At 35.0% G+C, this 19,254-nt stretch overlaps 1 protein-coding gene across 3 annotated transcripts in view; it reads right to left on the bottom strand.

Moving 5' to 3' along the window:
• Positions 1-19,254, bottom strand: part of USP15 (ubiquitin specific peptidase 15) — a 124,078-nt gene that overhangs the window by 85,127 nt on the left and 19,697 nt on the right. For all 3 annotated transcript variants that reach the window (XR_005532482.1, XM_039256221.1, XM_039256222.1), the window contains exons 2-3: positions 15,614-15,741; positions 6,650-6,780 (exon numbers count right to left, since the gene is read on the bottom strand). Coding sequence is in view for 2 of the 3 variants with exons in the window: in XM_039256221.1 (XP_039112152.1) it covers positions 6,650-6,780; positions 15,614-15,741 (259 nt within the window). In the remaining variant the exon portion in view is untranslated. The remainder of the gene's footprint in view (positions 1-6,649; positions 6,781-15,613; positions 15,742-19,254) is intronic.

Here is a 19,254-nt window from a genome sequence, read left to right as displayed (position 1 = left end):
CGAATCCCAGAAGAGAAGTTACTGTCATTTCTGCTGTATTTTACTTGTCACACAGACTAACTCTGGTACAATGAGGGAGATTACACAAGAGTAAAAGTAACAGGATGTGGCAGTCACTGGGGAGTTTTTTGAGGCTGGCTACCACAGTCCACTCTGCCTTCCAATAAGTCACAGTCCCTCCTCACAAGATGCAAAATACATTTACTCCCTGCAAAGCCCCCATTAATATCATCCCATTATAACATCAACTCTGAGTTTAGAAACTTGTCATCTATAACTGGATCCAGGTATATAAGGCCTTGGATATAGTTTCTTAAACATCTTGAGTACAGTTCCTTTTTATCTATAATTTTGTGAAGTACAATATAAGTTTTCTGTACAACCTACACCCTAAATAAAATGGTAGGGCAAAAAGAAGACAATTTTTTAGATATTCCTGTTAAAAGAGATGGGGTGGGGTGGGGAGAGAAACAAAGGAGTTAATGGTTCACAGAAATTCTGAAATCCACCTGGGCAAATACTTAAAGTTCCTTAATCATGGCTTATTCTCTGCCCTTACCTGAAAATGACTCTTTACAACATTTCTGTTTTCTGAGTCACACTTTTTTCATGAAAATTAGCAATGTGCAGTTGAGTAAATTCTTAGTCTGATCTCTGCTTGTAAAAGTCTTAGAGATCAGAGCCCTCTTTGATTTTACAGTCTCTGTAGTCCAAGATGGTAGGAGTTCTTGAAAACACCACACGTCTCCAGTGGATCTCACTGGAGTCTCATTCCATTAGACAAAAGTCACAACCACAAATGTCCTCTAGATATGTCCTATTTTGGGTTTATGCTGAGAAGGCTGAAGGGCAATGCTTTTAAGCTTCTTAGAAGTTCTACTGTTCTTAGAAGCCACATATTGAAAGAAAGTGTGAAGTAAACCCCGAAATGCTTTAAAGTGTCTTTTGTCTGACCAGAATTGTGAGGCACCACCTTTGACTTCTCTGAGGTCTTAATAAAGAATTTTACATGGGGCACCTGGTTGGCTTAGTTGGTTAAGCGCCGGACTTCGGCTCAGATCAGGATTTCATAGTTTGTGGACTTGAGTGCCGTGTCAGGCTCTATACTGACAGCTCAGAGCCCAGAGCCTGCTTCGGTTTCTGTATCTCCCTCTCTCTCTGCCCTTCTCTGGCTCGTGCTCTTTCTCTCTCTCTCAAAAATAAACAAATATTAAAAAAAAAAGAAGAAGAATTTTACAATCATACACTTGGCTTCAACTTTAGACCATGCTTTCCTGAGAGTGACTTAAGTTTCATCTTTGCTTGGGAACACATCAGAGTTTCAGCACTGTCACCTGGAGAGGCCATCAATCTTCAAAACTAGTAAAGTCTTGGCTCCTTTTTAATAGCCCTTTCTTTCATTTCTCTCTTCCTTCTCACATCTGACTATATGCAGTACAAAAAGAAACCAGGCAGTACCTTCAATACTTTGGCAGATCATTCAGCTCATTAGATATTTTTTACCTTTCAATTTACTGCAGTAGACATGCTGCTAAACTTTCTGCTACCTTATAACAAAGATCACTTTCTTCTGGGTTCCAATAAGATTTTCCTCACTTTCCTGTGAGTCTTCACTGGCAGCCTCCTCAAAGTCTAAAATTCTGCTATCAATTCAAGGCACTCTAAACTTTCATTAATACTCATAATTTCTTACAGCTTCTACTCTCTGCCCGGTTCTAAAGCCACTATCACAGTTCAAATTTTGATAAGGCAGCACACGACTTCCAGGTACCAAAATTAGTTAGTAGTTTTCCTTTATATAATTTTTTGTTTTGTTCTGTTTTGAGAGAGAGAGAGAGAGAGAGAGATTGACCACAGAGTGGGCAGAGAGAGAGAATCCCAAGCAGGCTCCATGCTCAGTGGGAGCCTGATGTGGGACTCCCACAACCCTGGGATCACTACCAGAGAAGAAATCAAGAGTCAGACATTCAACCAACTGAGCCACCTAGGCACCCCAGTGATTAATTTTCTATTGCTGCATAATAAATCACCCCCAAACTCAGCAACTTAGCATTATTTCACATAGTTTCTGAGGGTTAAGAACCTGGAGCAGCTTAGCTGGGTTGTTCTGCGTAGGGTCTCTTGTGAGATTACAGTCAAGTTGTAAGCAGACTAAGGCTTCAATTATCTTAAAGCTGTAATGACAATGGAGGATTCACTTCCAAGCTCACTCACATGGTTGTTAGCAGGCCTCCATTTCTCTCTATTGCCCAGAGATCTCAGTTCTGTACCATGTTGAGCCACTCCACGGGCTGCCTGAGTATGTAGTTAAACTCCCCAGGATGAGAAATGAGAGAGAGAGAGCAAGAGGGCATGTGCACCCAAGATGGGAGCTTAGGTGTCTTTTATAATCCCATCTTTTCTATTTTAATGAGGTATAATTGAAGCATAACATGATATTAGTTTCAGATGTAAAACATAAGGATTTGATATTTGTATACATTGTCAAATGATCACTACAAAAAGTCTAGTTAATGTCTGTCACCCTATATACTCAGAACATTTTTTTCTTGTGATGAGAACTTTTAAGACCTACTCTTAGTTTTCAAAAATGTAATACAGTACTATTAACTATAGTCGCCATAACATACATTACATCCCCATGACTTACCTATTTTATAAATGAAGTTTGTACCTTTTGACTCCTTTTACCCTAAAATCTAATCTTGAAAGTGATATATCCACTCTAATTTCTGCCATGTATTACTGCCACAAGGGACTACCTAACGATGTGGATATAAAGAGGTTGTCTTGGAGGCTACTATCTTAACTTATACACTAATATTATGTATTTTAAGTTTATACATATATCCATCCTAATAAGATATTACTACAATTTTAAATAGTCTGCCTTAAGATTTATTCACAATATTTACTTTTGTCAATCTACATTTATCCTGGGTCTCCAACCTGCCATATGGGATCATTTTTTTGCCATTTTGAAAACTACTTTGTATTTCCTTTAGTGCAGGTCTGTTAGTAACAAATTCTATCAATTTGTTTATCTGAAAATAGCTTTATTCACTACCTGAAGAATCCTTTTCTGAAGGATCCCTTCCTTGGATACAGAATTCTAGGTTGGCAGTGATTTTCTTTAAATATGTTGAAGATGGTCTGTTATTTTTTAGCTTTCATTTCTTTTGAGAAATCATTTCTTTGTTTATTGTTTCTTTGATGGTAAACAGACCTTTTTTTTGGCTACTAAGAGGAATATCTTTCTGCCTTTGCTTTTGAACATTTTTATTGGGTATGGTTTCATTTGTTTTTTTTTTTTTTTTAGTATGAGTTTGTTTCAAAGCATTTGATTCTGTAGCATGTTGTCTTTCACTGGTTTTAGAAAGTTCTCAGCTTCTTCTCAGGTTCTTAATAGTTTTAGAAAGAATTATATTTTGTCCTTAACAGTTTTGTCCTTCATCTGTGTCCAGCGTTACTTCTGAAAATTTTGTTGTTATTTATTTTTGAGAGAGGAGCAGAAGAGAGGCAGATGGGGGGGCGGGGGGAGAAGAGGAACTAAAGTGTGCTCCACTCTGACAGCAGTGCGCCCAATGTGAAGCTCAAACTCATAAGCCACGAGATCATGACATGAGCCAAAGTCGGACACTCAACCAACTGAGCAACCCGGGCGCCCAGTCTCCAGAGTTACCTCTATGCTATTCGGCCTTTCCTTTCCTTCTGAGAGTCCATTTATATGTATATTAAATTTATGCACGGCGTTTAAAGTGTCTTTGCTTATTTCTGTATTTCCATTATTCAGTGTCTCTAAGCTTCAATCTGTATATATTTTTTAGAGTTTATTTTGAAAGAGAGAGGGAGCAAGAGCAAGAGTGGGGTCAGGGTAGAGAGAGACACAGAATCTCAAGTGGGCTCTGCAGTGTCAGCACAGAGCCCGACTCAGGGCTCAATCTCTCACAATGTGAGATCATGACCTGAGTCGAAGTCAAGAGTTGGAAACATAACTGACTGAGCCACCCAGACACCCCAGGTCTATACTAATGTTATCATTTAGTTTACACATTTTCTCTTTGGTTCTGTTTAGTGTTTTACCCAAACACTGAGTACTTACTTCTTAATTTTTTTCATATTATTTAGAATTATAGAATTATATTTGGTTCTTAATAGTTTTAGAATTATATTTTGTTCTTAACAGTTTTATCCTTCAACTGTCTTATTTTTAAAAATAATAAGCAAAGTATTTATTTATTCACATTTATTTATTGTAGAGGGAGAGTGTGTGCATGCTTGCACAAGTGGAAGAGGGATGGCAGCAGGAAGGAGGGATGGTGGTGGAAAATCTCAATCAGGCTCCACACCCAGCACAGAGCCAGACTAGGGGCTTGATCTCTTCATCACATGATTGTGACCTGAGCTGACATCAAGAGTCAGATGCTTAATCGACTGGGTCACCCAGGCTCTCCGTAAGCACAGTATTTTAAAATTTCTGTCTATTAATTCCATCATCTGGATTCTTTATGGGTCCTAGACCCATATTTCTATTATTTATTGTTTCTCTTAGATTTTGGTTGCATTGTATGCCTTGTTCATTTGCCGGTTTTGTTGTTGTTTCAACTAAATGCCTAACACAAGAAGTGGAACATTGTCGAGATGATTTGAGGCCCAGAAAGATGGTTAATCTTGTTTCTGGATCACAGGTAGGGGTACGACCAATCCCAGATTCTTCAATTCAATCAGAGATTAGTAAAATCCAGAGTTGGGCTTCAGAACCTAAAAAAAACCAGTCTACTCTTTCAGTAAATTTCATTGTCCTAAGAGTCACATGGGGCAAAGTAAAAATGGAAATTCCCAGACTTACTAATTTTGGAGGAAGACACATTTCAATAAAAGCTCCAGATAATTTTATGTATACTAAAGTTTAAATATTATTTTAGAGGTTAAATAAATTCAAACTATTTTATTAAAAATAAATGTATGGCATCCTAACAAACTTTCTTTCATTCCAACTGTGTGAAGTTTTCATGTTTGTTTTTCCTTTAATTTGCTATTAGACTCAGATTTTAAGAAATCTCAACACAACCTCTTCCAAAAAGTAATGTCAATAAAATTGTTGGTTCATCCTTTTACCATACCAAATAACTGTAGTGTGTAATATGATATCTTTACTAAGAAAAAAAAGGTATATCATTAAGGTTAAAGTAATACAGTTTAACGTATTTGAAGATATTCCAGGCACTAATTTTTCTTTATCCTAAAAATGAAGTTCTTTTTCTAGATAGATTTAGAACTAAATAATCTATATCCAATTGGTCAGAACACTCAATTCTCCAGCAACTACAGATAAAGCAATAAGTCATTTTATACATCTAAGGCCACCATTCCTAAAAGACAGAAATCTTAACTTTGAAACCGCTACAAGAGAAGGCTGAGTAAAGCTAAGGGACAAATCTAAACTGAACTAATCAAAGGTACATTCACACTATATTTAGAAAACAACTTTTTTTTTTTTTTTTTTATTTGAGAGAGAGTGCATGCACAAGCAGGGGAGGAGCAGAGAGAGAAGGTGAAAGAGAGAGAAGGCTCTGCACTGTCAGCACAGAGTCCAATCCCACAAACTATAAGATAATGACCTGAGCCTAAATTAAGAGTCGGACAGTTAACCAACTAGGCCACCCAGGCACCCCAAGTTTTAATTCTATACCTAAACCACCAATATACAGATACAAATTGTTAATAGAGCAATTCTGTAGCAGTTCCAAATAAATTCATGTATGGTTTGATCTATTAGAGGCTTATATCCTGTGTTACATAATTTGGCTTTTTAATTATTTCTGTGTGGAAAAAAACAAAACAGATAAATAATTATATACTCAGAGATTCTGGTCCCCAAACCCTTCCTTTCTCCCTTCCCTCTTCCCTGCCTGAAACACTATTAAATACTTGTATAAGATGGGCAGACCTACTTTATGCATTCAGTGTTCTGCTACAACGACAACACCCTTACTTTCATAAATGACTTTTTAGTTCCTAAAAGTAAAAACAATGGGCCATTTTTTTTTTTTTTAATTTGGACAGAGAAAGAGAGAGAGAGGGAGGGGCAGAGGGAGAAATACAGGGTTTTCATCAGGCTCCACACCCAGCATGGAGCCTGACACAGGGCTTAATCTCACAACTGTAAAATCATAACCTGAGCCGAAATCAAGAGCTGGAGTCTTAACCAACTGAGCCGCACAGGTACCCCAATAATTGGTCATTTTTAATGTTTCTAAACTACAATTGTAAAACTTGCAGCAGAGTGGCTAAGAAAACAGGCTGCCTAAGTTTTTAAACTGATGTGACTTTCTTAAAGACCCTGAATCTGTCTACCTCTGTCCTCATTCCCTTATCTATAAAGTGAAGATAAGAATACCTACCCTACAGAGCTTCCTGTGAGGATTAAATTAGTAATAATGTATAATTTGCGTATAACATTATATGGGTAGCAAATAGTAAACCTTCTATAGTTGTTAGCTGTTATTATTATTGCACAGCGTAAAAGTAACATTTTGATGGTCTTTTTCTCCTAGATAATTGATGAGGCTTCATAAGTCATTAAACTAACAATAAAATGTGAACTACTGAAGAAAAATATTTTTACTCAGTTATGCTCAGTATGTACCTTTCGTGCTATTGGTTCCTGACCTTCCATCAACGTGTACCAGCTGACAAGTTTATTCCAGCCCTCCGTTGGCAACAGTATGTAATCTAATTCATCAATAAGATGTTCCTTAAGTGATTGGGCATCACCATCTGCAAAAGAAAAAAGTAAACTCGATACATAAAAAGAAACAATAGTACATATATCTAAATACTAGAGTGTAACTATCACAAATTACTTAAATTCATGGAGACTAATTTAAATATTTAAATAATGAGTTCTGAAGAAAGTTCTGAAGAAATTCACATATAAATCTATAGATTTCAAAATAAACTGTTCCTTTGAAAAGTTTCAAAGTGTATCAGTAGTCAATGAACAGTGTTTAAAGACATAATTTTTTTATTAAGCTCTTAAAAAAATAAGGTGTAATCTTAAAAAAATACCAAGGGATCTGTAGGGAGAGTGTTTCCCCAATATTTTAAGTAGCAGATATTCCTCACATGGTAATAGTGGTCATTCTAGCATTAGCTCATGAAGAAAATTCAGAAGCAAATCAATAACCTTTTACAAATGACTCCAGAGCATATGGCCTGGGAACCTTGATGGTAATCAATAAAGGGCATCTTGTAAACCAAATCTTTACTTCAAAAGGCACATGATCTAGATTCCTCCCAAAATCTAAGGCAGATATAGTTGTTCTGATGTGGTTCCAATTCTACAATCATTTTCAAAATTCTGGTTAAACTAAAAATTTACTGCACGGCAGGCCAGATATCTAGAACAATACCATGAGTTGTACCTATATGACAGTCCTAATGTAAGACTCATTTATTATTATCTGGTCCTGTTACCTGAAATTTCCAAAGTGCAGAAACAGAAACAGATTCAGTTCACTGAGTTACACACAACATATAGAAAATTTTCTCAATTTGAGTCAGTCGTAAGTTAACAAACATGGAAAGCAAAATTGCTCTTAGTAGCATCTCACTGAGAACACATATTCTTAATCAGACATTACAGTATAAAACAAGAAGCAGGAAAAATTCTGAAAGGATTAAAAGAATGTTATTTATTCCATCTAGGATCAATCTATGGTCACAGAATCACACTAAACTTTGAGAAAACTTTCAGATAGAGAAGAAATGGTAAAACTCTAATTTGTATTAACACAAACTTCAACAGTAGATGCAAACTAAGCATTAATTTTTAAATTCAGTTTTTTTTTATAGTTTATTTATTTTTGAGAGAGAGAGAGACAGAGCATGAGTGGGAGAGGGGCAGAGAGAGAGGGAGACACAGAATCTGAAACAGGTTCCAGGCTCTAAGCTGGCAGCACAGAACCTGATGTGGGGCTCGAACCCACTAACCGTGAGATCTGACCTGAGCCGAAGTCAGACGCTTAACCGACTGAGCCACCCAGGCGCCCCTAAATTCAGTTTTTTTAAGCCTTAGCTGTAATTCTAAATTCTTGATGAAAATTGATCATTTGGAACATATTTTCAGAACCTGCTGAAGGTGAAAGAAACTTACATATTGTAAACCCCTCTAAGCATCATATCTTATGAGACATATTATAAGAGACAATCATGTTATCTCAGTTTTCAAAGCAATCCTGTAAGATAGGTATCTTCATTTTAGATTAGAAAACATTTTCAGGGAAATTTAGTAACTTGCCCAAGATCATACATACAGAAAACTGCAGGTACTGTGAAAGATGTTACTACAGAAAACACTGTTAGGTGACTTTTCAAAACAATATTATGAGATAGATAGCTCCAAATTAATTAGTAAACAGGTTCTGCTATTGTTAACTAGCCAAAGGTTACACACAGAGAAGACTGTAGAAACTGGATTAAAACACAGATTGGCTTACTCTAACATCTATTTTCTTTCTACTACTGACAGATTGCCTTGAAGAAAACGTGGGAAAAGAAAGTTGAAAAATTAAGACTTTTAAGCGTTTTCTGTAATAATTCAAGAAGTTGAGTAAATGATTTTACTATGTACCAGAATCAAATAGTAACTTTATATCTAGTGGATAATATTTGCTACTTCTGCATTTACATACATAATCAATACATAAGTGATAAACAATAAACTGTACATATTTAAAGTGAACTATGTGGTAAGTTTTGACAGATCAATACAACTGTGAAACCATCACCATGACCCAAATGGTGATATATCCCTCCTTCTTGAAGGTTTCCTAACGGTCCTTTGTAATCTCTCTTTTCTGTCCATTCATTTTTACTGTCCTGTCCCCACCCCCAAAAAATCACTTATCTGTTTATCTGTATTTTGCAACTATAGACTAAATTGCATTTTGTAGCATTTTATATGAAATATGTCTGTTTTTTGTTACTACAGGCATTTTCTGGAATCTCATATAAAAATTATACGTACTGTTTTTGTTTGGCTTCTTTACACTGCATAATTATCTTGAGAATCATCCTTGTTCTTAAGTATCGGTACTTCATTCCTTTTTTTTTCTAAGTTTATCTATTTATTTTGAGACACAGAGATGCATGAACAGGGGTGGGGCAGAGAGGGAGAGGGAGAGAGAGAATCCCAAGCAAGAGGGGCTCAGACTCATGAAACCGTTGAGATCATGACCTGAGCCAAAACCCAGAGTAGGACGCTTAACCAACTGAGCCACGTAGGCACTCCTATACTTCATTCCTTTTAACTGCGGAGTAGGATTTCATTATATGGATATATTACAATTTATTTATCCATTTAGTTATCGTTGGGTGTTTGGAGTTGTTTCCAATTTTCTCTATTACAAGTAACACTGCCATGAACATTTGTGTGTAAGTTTTCATATGGATATATGTTCTCATTTCTTTGGGTAAATTTGTAGGAGTGGAATGATTACTTTCTACAGTAAATATAGGTTTAGGTTTTTAAGAAAATTTCCTATTTCATTTCCAAAAACAGTGTATGCAAGTTCCACTTATTTCACAACCTTATCAACATTTGAGTATCATTCTTTTAAATTTTAATCATTTTGATATACATATACCTCATTGTGATTTCAAACCTCATTTCTCTAATGACTAATGATGGTAAGTATCCACGCAATTATGTAGTTTTTGAAAACTCTATTTTCTTTGGTGAATCATCTGTTCAAATCTTTTGCCTGTTTCCCACTAGGTTTTGTTATATTAATATACTTTCAATAGTTCTTTATTCTGCATACAAGTCTTTTATCAGCTAGGTGATCTGCAAATATTTCTCCCACACTGTGGTTTGTTTTTTCATTCTTTTAACAGTCATCATTTGAAAAAGCTTTTGTTACTGAACATAGTTTTTTTTTTCTTTTATCAGTTGTGTTTTTTGTATCACATTTAAGAAATCTGCCTAACACAATGTCACAAAGATTTTCTCCTATTTTTAATAGTTTATACGATCTGTTTCGAATTTATTTTGTATATGATGCGACGTATGGATCAAAGTTCAGTTTCTTGGCCTTCTCACACAGCATTTGTTTAAAAACAGGGTCCTTTCTCTACTGAAATCCTCTTACATCTTTGTCTAAAATCAATCGACTACATATGTGTGGATCTACTTTTGGATTCTCTAATCTGTTCAATTGATCCTTGTCAAACACTGTATACAAATATTAACTTGAAATTGATCAAAGTCATAAATGTAATAGCTAAAACTATAAAAGTCTTAGAAGAAAACATAGGCATAAATAAATTTTCATGATTGTAGATTAGGCAATGTCTTTTCACACCAAAACCACAAGTAACCAAAGAAAAATATAAATTGGACTTAATCAAAATTAAAAACTTTTGCACTTCAAAGACAAAACCACAAAAGTAAAAGACAATTTACAGATTGGGAGACAATTTTTGGAGATCATTTATCTGGTAAGGGGCTGGTATCCAAAATACATAAAGAACACTTAAGACAAGACTAAAAAGACAAGAAGCCCAATTAAAAAATAAGAACAGGATCTGAACTAACATTTCTCCAAAAAGATTTATAAGCAGCACAAGATACTTAACATCATTAATCACTAGGGAAATACAAATCAAAGTCACAATGAGATATCACTTCACATCCAGCAGGATGGCTATATTAAAAGGACAATGTGTTGGCAAGGAGAAATTGGAACCTCTGTATACTGCTGGTAAAAATGTCAAATAGTGCAACTATTTTAGAAAACAGCCCAACAATTCCTCAAATAGTTAAATATAGAGTTACTACCTCACCTAATTCCACATGTAAGTATGTACCCAGAAGAAATGAAAATACACATCTACACAAAAATTGGTATGTGAAAAAGTTCACAGCATCATTAACCAGAAAGTGAAAACTCAAATGTCCATGAGTTGATGAATGGATATATTAAATGTGATATATCCATGCAAAAAGAAAATTACTCATTCATGAAAACGGAATGAAGTACTGATTCATGCTACATGGATGATACTTGAAAACTTTGTCCTAGGTGCAAGAATTCAAATGTTAAAGGCTACATACCACAGGATTCCATTAAGATGAAATATCCATAGACAGAAAATAGATTAGTGGTTGCTTAGAGTTGGGGGTTTTAAGAAGAGATAGGAAGTGATTGCTATGGGTACAAAGTTTCTTTCTGGGGTGTTGAAAATACTGTGGAAATAGATGGTGATGGTTGTAACTCTGTGACTATACTAGAGACCACTGAATTGTATAATTTTAAAAAGATGAATTTTATGATACATAAATTCTATCTCAATTTTTTTTCTATCTCAGTTTTTTAGATGCCTACTAGAAATGTGATTGGGAATTATGTTGAATCTAGATTGACGGTGGAAATTTAACAATAATGAGTCTTTGCTCCACCAACATGACTTGTCTATTCAGGTTTTAACTTCTATGAGTAATGTCTTCTACTTTTCAGTGTATAGGTCTTGTACTTTTTGGGGGTCAGATTTATCCATATTTAAATTTGTTGATGTTACTATAAAATGTATTTTAAAATTTTCTATTTGTGTTATTTCATTGTTAGCATATAAAAACACAATTGGGGGCACCTGGGTGGCTCAGTTGGTTGAGCGTCCGACTCTTGATTTTGGCTCAGATAATGATCCCAGGACGTTGGAATTGAGCCCCATGTCAGGCTCCATGCTCAGCGTGGAGCCTGCTTGATATTCATTCATTCATTCATTCATTCATTCATTCATTCTCTCTTTCTCTCTCTCTCCCTCTGCCCCTTCTCTCCTACTCGCTTGCTCTCTGTATAAAATTAAAATTTTAAAAATACAAATGGGTTTTTAAATAATAGTCTTATGTCCTATAAACCAATCTTATTTTAGTCCTTAGAAACTGTTTTTTGTAGATTCCATCAAATTTTCTACAGGGACATAGTTATCTGTGAATAAAAGCAGATTTATTACTTCTTCCTGTATGCTTTTTACCTCTTCTTGCCTTACTGCACTGGGTGGAACCTCTAATAATGTCAGCTGAAGAGCTGAGTGGATACCCTTGCCTTTTTCATGTCACCTGTAGGTTTTCTGTAGAAGCCCATTATGCAGATGAGGACATGTCCTTCATTTTACTTTTATCTTACATGATATATTATCTTTTTATCTTAATAATTTTTAATGTTTATTTTTGAGAGAGAAACACACACACAGAATCTGAAGCAAGCTCTAGGCTCTGAGCTGTCAGCACAGAGCACAATGTGGGGCTTGAACTCACAAATTGCAAGACCTTGCATTAAGCTGAAGTTGGACGTTTAACCAACTGAGCCACCCAGGAGTCCTGATATGCTATTTTTTAAACACATATTTCTATATGATATATATATATATATATATATATATATATTTCACTGTTGGACTTTATTTACTAAACTTCTGTTTAGACAAGATTGTGGTCTAGAGATTTCGTGGAATGTCTCTGTAAGATTTTGGTATCAATGTTTCATATCATGAGTTGAAAGTATTATGTCCCAATTTTTTGGAAGAGTTTTGTAAAATAGGTATATATTTCTCCTTTAAATATTTGGTGGAATTCACCAGTGGCACCATTTATATCTGATGTTTCCTTTGTGAAAAATTTTAAACTACAAATTCATTTTCTGTAATTGATACAAGGCTATTCAGGCAATCTATTCTTTTGGAATGAGCTTTGGTAGTTTTGCTTTTTTCACCTGGTTTGTTGGATTTAATGACATAAAGTTCATAATAATTCTTTACTGTCCTTTTAATAGCTGTTGATTCTGAACTGGTGTTACCTCTCTTGTGTTCTGATATTGGCAATTATGTCTTTTCTCTTTCTCTTTTTTTAATGTTTTTTTAGAGAGAGAGAGTGTGTGCATGCGCACACGTACATGCAGGAGAGGGGCAGTGAGAGGGAGAGAGAGAATCCTAAGCAGCCTCCCACTGTCAGCACAAAGCCCGACACAGGGCCCCATTTCTCAATCTCACGAACTGTGAGAACATGACCTGAGGTGAAATTAAGAGTCAGACGCTTAACCAACTGAGCCACCCAGGTGCCCCCTTTCTCTTTTTCTGGTGATCAACTAGATACAGACCAATTTTATTATTTCACAAAGAACCAGTTTATTTTTTCTTTTTTATAATTGACATATCATAGTATATTTGTTTTGAGAAGAACCAGTTTTTGGTTTCACTGATTTTTTTCTCTATTTTTCTATCTTCTCTTTAATTTCTTTTCTGGAATTATTTTTCTTCTTATTTTCTTTCTTCTGTTTAAGTTTGATCTGTTCTTTTTTAGTTTCTTAAAAACCAAAATCACTGATCTCAGACTCTCATTTTCTTTATTTGTGCATTATTTATATATTATATAATTATATTGTGGTATAGCCACTCCAGCTTTCTTTTGATTAGTGTTATTAGCACATGTATTACTCTTCTATATGCTGCATAACAAACTAATGTAGCGGAGGAAACAATACCCATTTACTATCTCACAGTTCTGTGAGTTACAAGTTCAAGTGGGTTCAACTGGGTTCTGTACTTACTTCATAAGGCAGAAATCAAGAGGTAAGATGGGCTGATCTCCTATCTAGAGACTCTGGGGAAGAATCTGCTTCCAAGCCCATACAGACTGTTGGCAGAATTTAGTTCTTCATGACACCAGGTCTGAGGTAGTCCATTTCCTTGCTGGCTGTGAGCCTGGGTCTCTCTCTGTTCCTAAAGAATCCCCTGCCTTCCTTTACACATGGCCCCTCCATTTTTAACCAGCAATGATGCACTAATTCTCATGCTTTGAATCTCTGACTTCTGTCACCAGCCAGAGAAAAGTCTCTGCTTTTAAAGGGCATTTGTGATCGGATTAAACCTGCTGGGATAATCTCCCTTTTGCCGTATAACATAAATAATCCTGGGAATGATATCTCATCCTAATTCACATGCTCTACCCATACTCAAAGGGGAGATGATTACATAAGAGAGAGAGTAGTCACTGGAAGTCAGTATTTACATACTGACTGTGATTATTCATAGAGAAGAGTTTAAATCTACGATGTTGCTAATTTGTTTTGTACGTTTCACTTATTTTTTCTACTAAAAATTTTTTTAAACATTGATATTTCTCCTGATTATGTATCATATTTTTCTGCTTCTTTGCATACCAGGTAATACTTGATTGGATCCAAGACATCATAAATTTTATCCTGTTGGATGCTGAATATTTTCCTATTCCCGTAAGTACTCTTGCATTTTGTTCTAAGATATAAAGTTTGACACTTTCAGGATAGGACAGGACAATTAATTTTTGCCTTATTATAGTGACAAAACTGTTCTCAGTAGTATACTCCATGAATTATAAGGCTTTCCACTCTATTCTTGGTACTATATGAGCCCCAGTGATTGTTCCCTCTAATTCTTTTGGGTGCTTCTTGGTCCTATATGAGTCCCAATGATTGTTCCCTCTAATTATTTTGGGTGCTTCTTTCCCTGGCCTTGGGTAACCCCTTCACATACATGAGATAATCAAAATTCCGTTGGAGATTTGAGAGACACTCTCTGTATATCTCTAGGTCTCTCTCTATCTCTTTTTTCTGGTCATTCCTATCTGGTACTCTGAACTGGGAACTCTGGTGGTCAGTCTCCCAGAACTCATACTCTTTCCTCAACTAGGGGGGACTGCCAGGCTCTACATGGGTTTCCCCTTCTGTGTCTTGTTTTGAAAACTGGTATCAATGCAGTAAGCTGAGGCAATCATAGGGCTCACCTCATTTGTTTCCTATATCTTCAAAATCACTGTTCTTTGCTGCCTGGTATCCAGTGTTCTAAGAACCATTGATTTATAGATTTTGTCAAGGTTTTAGTTTGCTCAGGTGGAGTAAACCTAGTCCCTGTTACTCCATCTTGGCCAGAAACCGAAGTTCTGGTACTTATGTTTTATTCTCTTTAAATGTACTGAGAGGTATAGAAGACTGGTAAGTAGTGAGGGTTGGAGAAGATTGATGTAAAAATCCAAGAATGTAAACATGTATCAGTGCTGTACAACTTAAAAAAAGAATCCCTTAGGAATAATGTAGCACTTCCTCCAAGTAAGATAATGCCTTCTAAGTTACATTCTTCATTTAAAGATGTGAATCTTTTTTAAAGAAAAAATCTGTCATGATACATAGTAATAACTAATTATGGTAGTTATGTGAGTTCAATAGGTCAAATCTATTATACAAAGAAATTTTCTTTTTAACATTTATTCATTATTTTGAGAGCCAGAGAGAGACAGAGCTTGAGCAGGGGAGGGCCGGAAAGAGAGGAAGACACAGAATCTGAAGCAGGCTCCAGGCTCTGAGCTGTCAGCACAGAGCCCAACACAGGGCTTGAATTCATGAAGTGCAAGATCATGACCTGAGCCGAAGCAGGAGTTTAACTGACTGAGCCACCAAGGCACCCCCAAAGAAATTTCTAATCTATTTACGTTAACATTTCCCATATTACATATATTTTCTATAACATATTTAAAATGAACACATTTACAACCTGACTGAAGAAAGGAAATAATGACCTTTGAGAAGTCCAGAGTTATCAATGGGTCCAGGATATACATTTTGATCTCCCATCTGGTATTTGTCCCAGCTGTCAAAGCCAACATATTTTTTCCACTGTTTGAACCAGCGACTATCGACTAGGTACCTAAAAAAGAAAAGAAATCAATAAAGGAACTATAGGAACACCAAAGAAGCTATTTTTGATACTTCATTTTATATGAAAGTACATGCCTACTTCAAAGGATTATTGAGACTATAATGTGACTTAGTATCTGAGAAAAAATACTTCACTTGTATAAAGTGTTATTTCTACTGGTCTATAAATATCTACTATTTGAGGACAAGTATTGACATACATATTAAAAAAGAATCCTTAACAGTAACTCTTAAAAAATGCAATAACTATTAAATAAAACATCTGACAATAAAACAAAGACTCAAATGGTAATCTTAAGAATCAATCAAAACAAATTTTAAAATACAACATGATAAACTATAAAGAAATATGAAAGTTCTTCTGCAAAAAACTTAGAGACAGTATGTTAATTTTATATATTTTACTCAATCTTTGTGGGGAAAAGGAAAGTGGATTATTAAAGGTTTGCAAGATCAATTATAATAACTATAATAAAACATCTCTTTAAAACTATAAAAATAATTAAGTTATTCACTAGCAGAAGTTAAATAACAACAATACTGTCTCCATGTGTTTTTCATAGAGTAGTAAAATCTGCTGGGGCAAGCAGAATTGTTTATTGGTGGGTTTTTTTTCTGATGGTGTCAAAAGTGTGGTACCAAAGCACTATAAGCATTACTGAAACTGCATTCATCTTATTTTAAAATATCTAGAACTTGCTTCTCATAAGATGACCAGTAACAGAAGAAGTCAAATAACGGTGTTCTAGCAAAGAAAACATAAAAATCATAAACCTAAAATACTTTATAAATTTATTCTATTTTATACCTACTATGAAATAATGCTTTGCCACGGAGTCATTAATTATTTTAAATTTCTTACCAGAAACATTTTCCCCACACTTACCTAGGTTTAATCACAAACATAGTCAAGAATAAAGGTTAACAAGATTCTTTAAAGCCCACACGTGTTCTAACACAGGTAACCAAGTTTATTTGGAGAACATCATTATAATGTATCTGTGCTTAACACACGCAGCATGAAGTATAGGAATGAAATCCTGCAGTTATATCTGAAAATATCTCAAGCAAATTCCCAGTGAATATTCATCAGCAGTTTAGTTCTCTAAAAGTGGGTATTGTAGAATTATCTACACACTAGTACTTCAAATCTATGGTCTAAAACATTTTTAGAATGTCTCCTGAGATGTAAATAAAATATTCAGATGTTTAATTTCCTTTCTTTGCAAACTAATGTCACACACTAAAATGGCCTTTCCTCTTTCCATCTGTTTTTTTTTTTTTATCATTGTGCCAACTTTATAGTATCTTTATTACTTTAATCTTAATCTTGATTCTTTTAGGACAAGTTCCCCAGCTCGCTGTTTTTGCAAACTGCCTTTACTATCCTTGGCCATTTGCTCTTCCATGTGAATTTTAGAGTCAGTTTATCAATTTCCACAAAAAATACGATTAAGATTTTGATTGGAATTGCACTAAATTCATAGGTTAATGGGAATACTATAAATAACTAGTGATTTGTAAAATTTACATTAAAACTACCTAGGAAATACTATCAAAGTTCTATTTATATTTATTTAAAAGATACTTCTAAAAGATGTCATTTTATCTGCAAAAGTATTTAATAAATTCTTCAGTGTCATGGTAGAGGTATGTACTGGATATACTCATCTCAGCTTTTGCCATAATATTTCTAGTTCAACTCTCTCCTAGATCTTGAAGTGACTACTTTCTGTATAATAATACTACCATAGGAGGATACTTTCCTATTCATTCAATGGATATTTATCTGCTTTCAACATTACTTCCAATTGAAAAGACCATCATATTTCTATTGTAGGCCACCTATATCTTATTTGTGGAATTTTGTGATAATGAAAGATGAAGGAAATATAGGAAAAAACAGAAACATCTATTACAGAAATAATATGTAGACTTCTCCACTCTGGAAAACAGTATGGAGGTTCCCCCCAAAATTAAAAACAGAACTACCCTATGACCCAGCAATTGTACTATGAGGTATTTATCCAAGGGATACAGGTGTGCTGTTTTGAAGGGACACATGCATAATGCTTACAGCTGGCCTATCGACAATAGCCAAAGTATGGAAAGAGCCTAAATGTCCATCAATGGATGAATGGATAAAGAAGATGTGGTATATATATACAATGGAGTATTACTCGGCAATCAAAAAGAATGAAATCTTGCATTTGCAACTATATGGATTGAACTGGAGGGTATTATGCTAAGTGAGATTAGTCAGTCAGAGAAAGACAAATATCATGACTTTACTCATATGAGGAATTTAAGATACAAAACAGATGAACATAAGGGAAGGGAAGCAAAAATAATATAAAAACAGGGAAGGGGACAAAACATAAAAGACTCTTACATATAGAGAACAGAGTGTTGCTGGAGGGGTTTTGGGAGGGGGCATGGGCTAAATGGATAAGGGGCATTATGGAATCTACTCCTGAAATCATTGTTGCACTGTATGCTAACTTGGATGTAAATTAAAAAAATTAATTAACAAAAAAGGAGGGCACTTGTAGGGATGAGCATGGAGTGTTAAATATAAGTAATGAGTCACTAAACTCTTCCTGAAGCCATTATTACACTATATGTTAACTAACTTGGATTCAAATAAAATGAAAAAAATAAATAGTTCAAAATTTTAAAAAATATGTGGACTTCTCAAGTGTACTCAAGAAAGATAACAATATTTGATGAGGTTGACAACTAAATAAAATTTCAAGATGTATACATAGATTTGTTATACTGTAAAAACTCAACCCATAATCTGTGTATCTGCCAAAATGTTAAGACTCTTCAATTTGAACTGATAAAAGGCTACAAGAGAATCAGTACCTCTCAAAGATTATAAATAAGTAAACAAAGATAGGGCTTAGATATTCTCAACAGCACTTTTTAAAAAATATTTATTTCTTTTTGAGAGAGAAGGGGAGAGGGAGAGAGAGAGAGAGAGGCAGAAAGTGAGCAGGAGAGGGGCAGCGAGAGAGGGAAACATAGAACTCGAAGCAGGCTCCAGGTTCTGAGCTGCCAGCACAGGGGTCAAACTTAATAGTCTTGAGATCATGACCTGAGCTGAAGTCGGATGCTTAAGTGACTAAGCCACCCAGGTGCCCCTCTCAATGCACTCTTTTTAAAATTTATCTTTATAACCAAGGATACAAGAGATCTGTATGATGAAAACTACAGAAAACTTATGAAGGAAATTGAAGAAGACACAAAGAAATGGAAAAACATTCCATGCTCATGGATAGGAAGAATAAATATAGTTAAGATGTCATTACTACCCCAAAGCTATCTACACATTCAATGCAATTGCAATCAAAATTGCATCAGCATACTTCTCAAAACTAGAACAAACTATCCTCAAATTTGTATGGAACCACAAAAGACCCCCAATAGCCAAAGTAATACTGAAAAATAAAACCAAAACGGGAGGTATCTCCATCCCAGACTTTAGCCTCTACTACAA

Source organism: Hyaena hyaena, unplaced genomic scaffold (assembly GCF_003009895.1).
Source record: "Hyaena hyaena isolate Hyena2069 unplaced genomic scaffold, ASM300989v1 scaffold_565, whole genome shotgun sequence".
NCBI classification, from domain to species: Eukaryota; Metazoa; Chordata; class Mammalia; order Carnivora; family Hyaenidae; genus Hyaena; species Hyaena hyaena.
The sequence above is the reverse complement of the archived record's forward strand: the minus strand, read 5'-3'. Positions and strand labels throughout refer to the sequence as shown.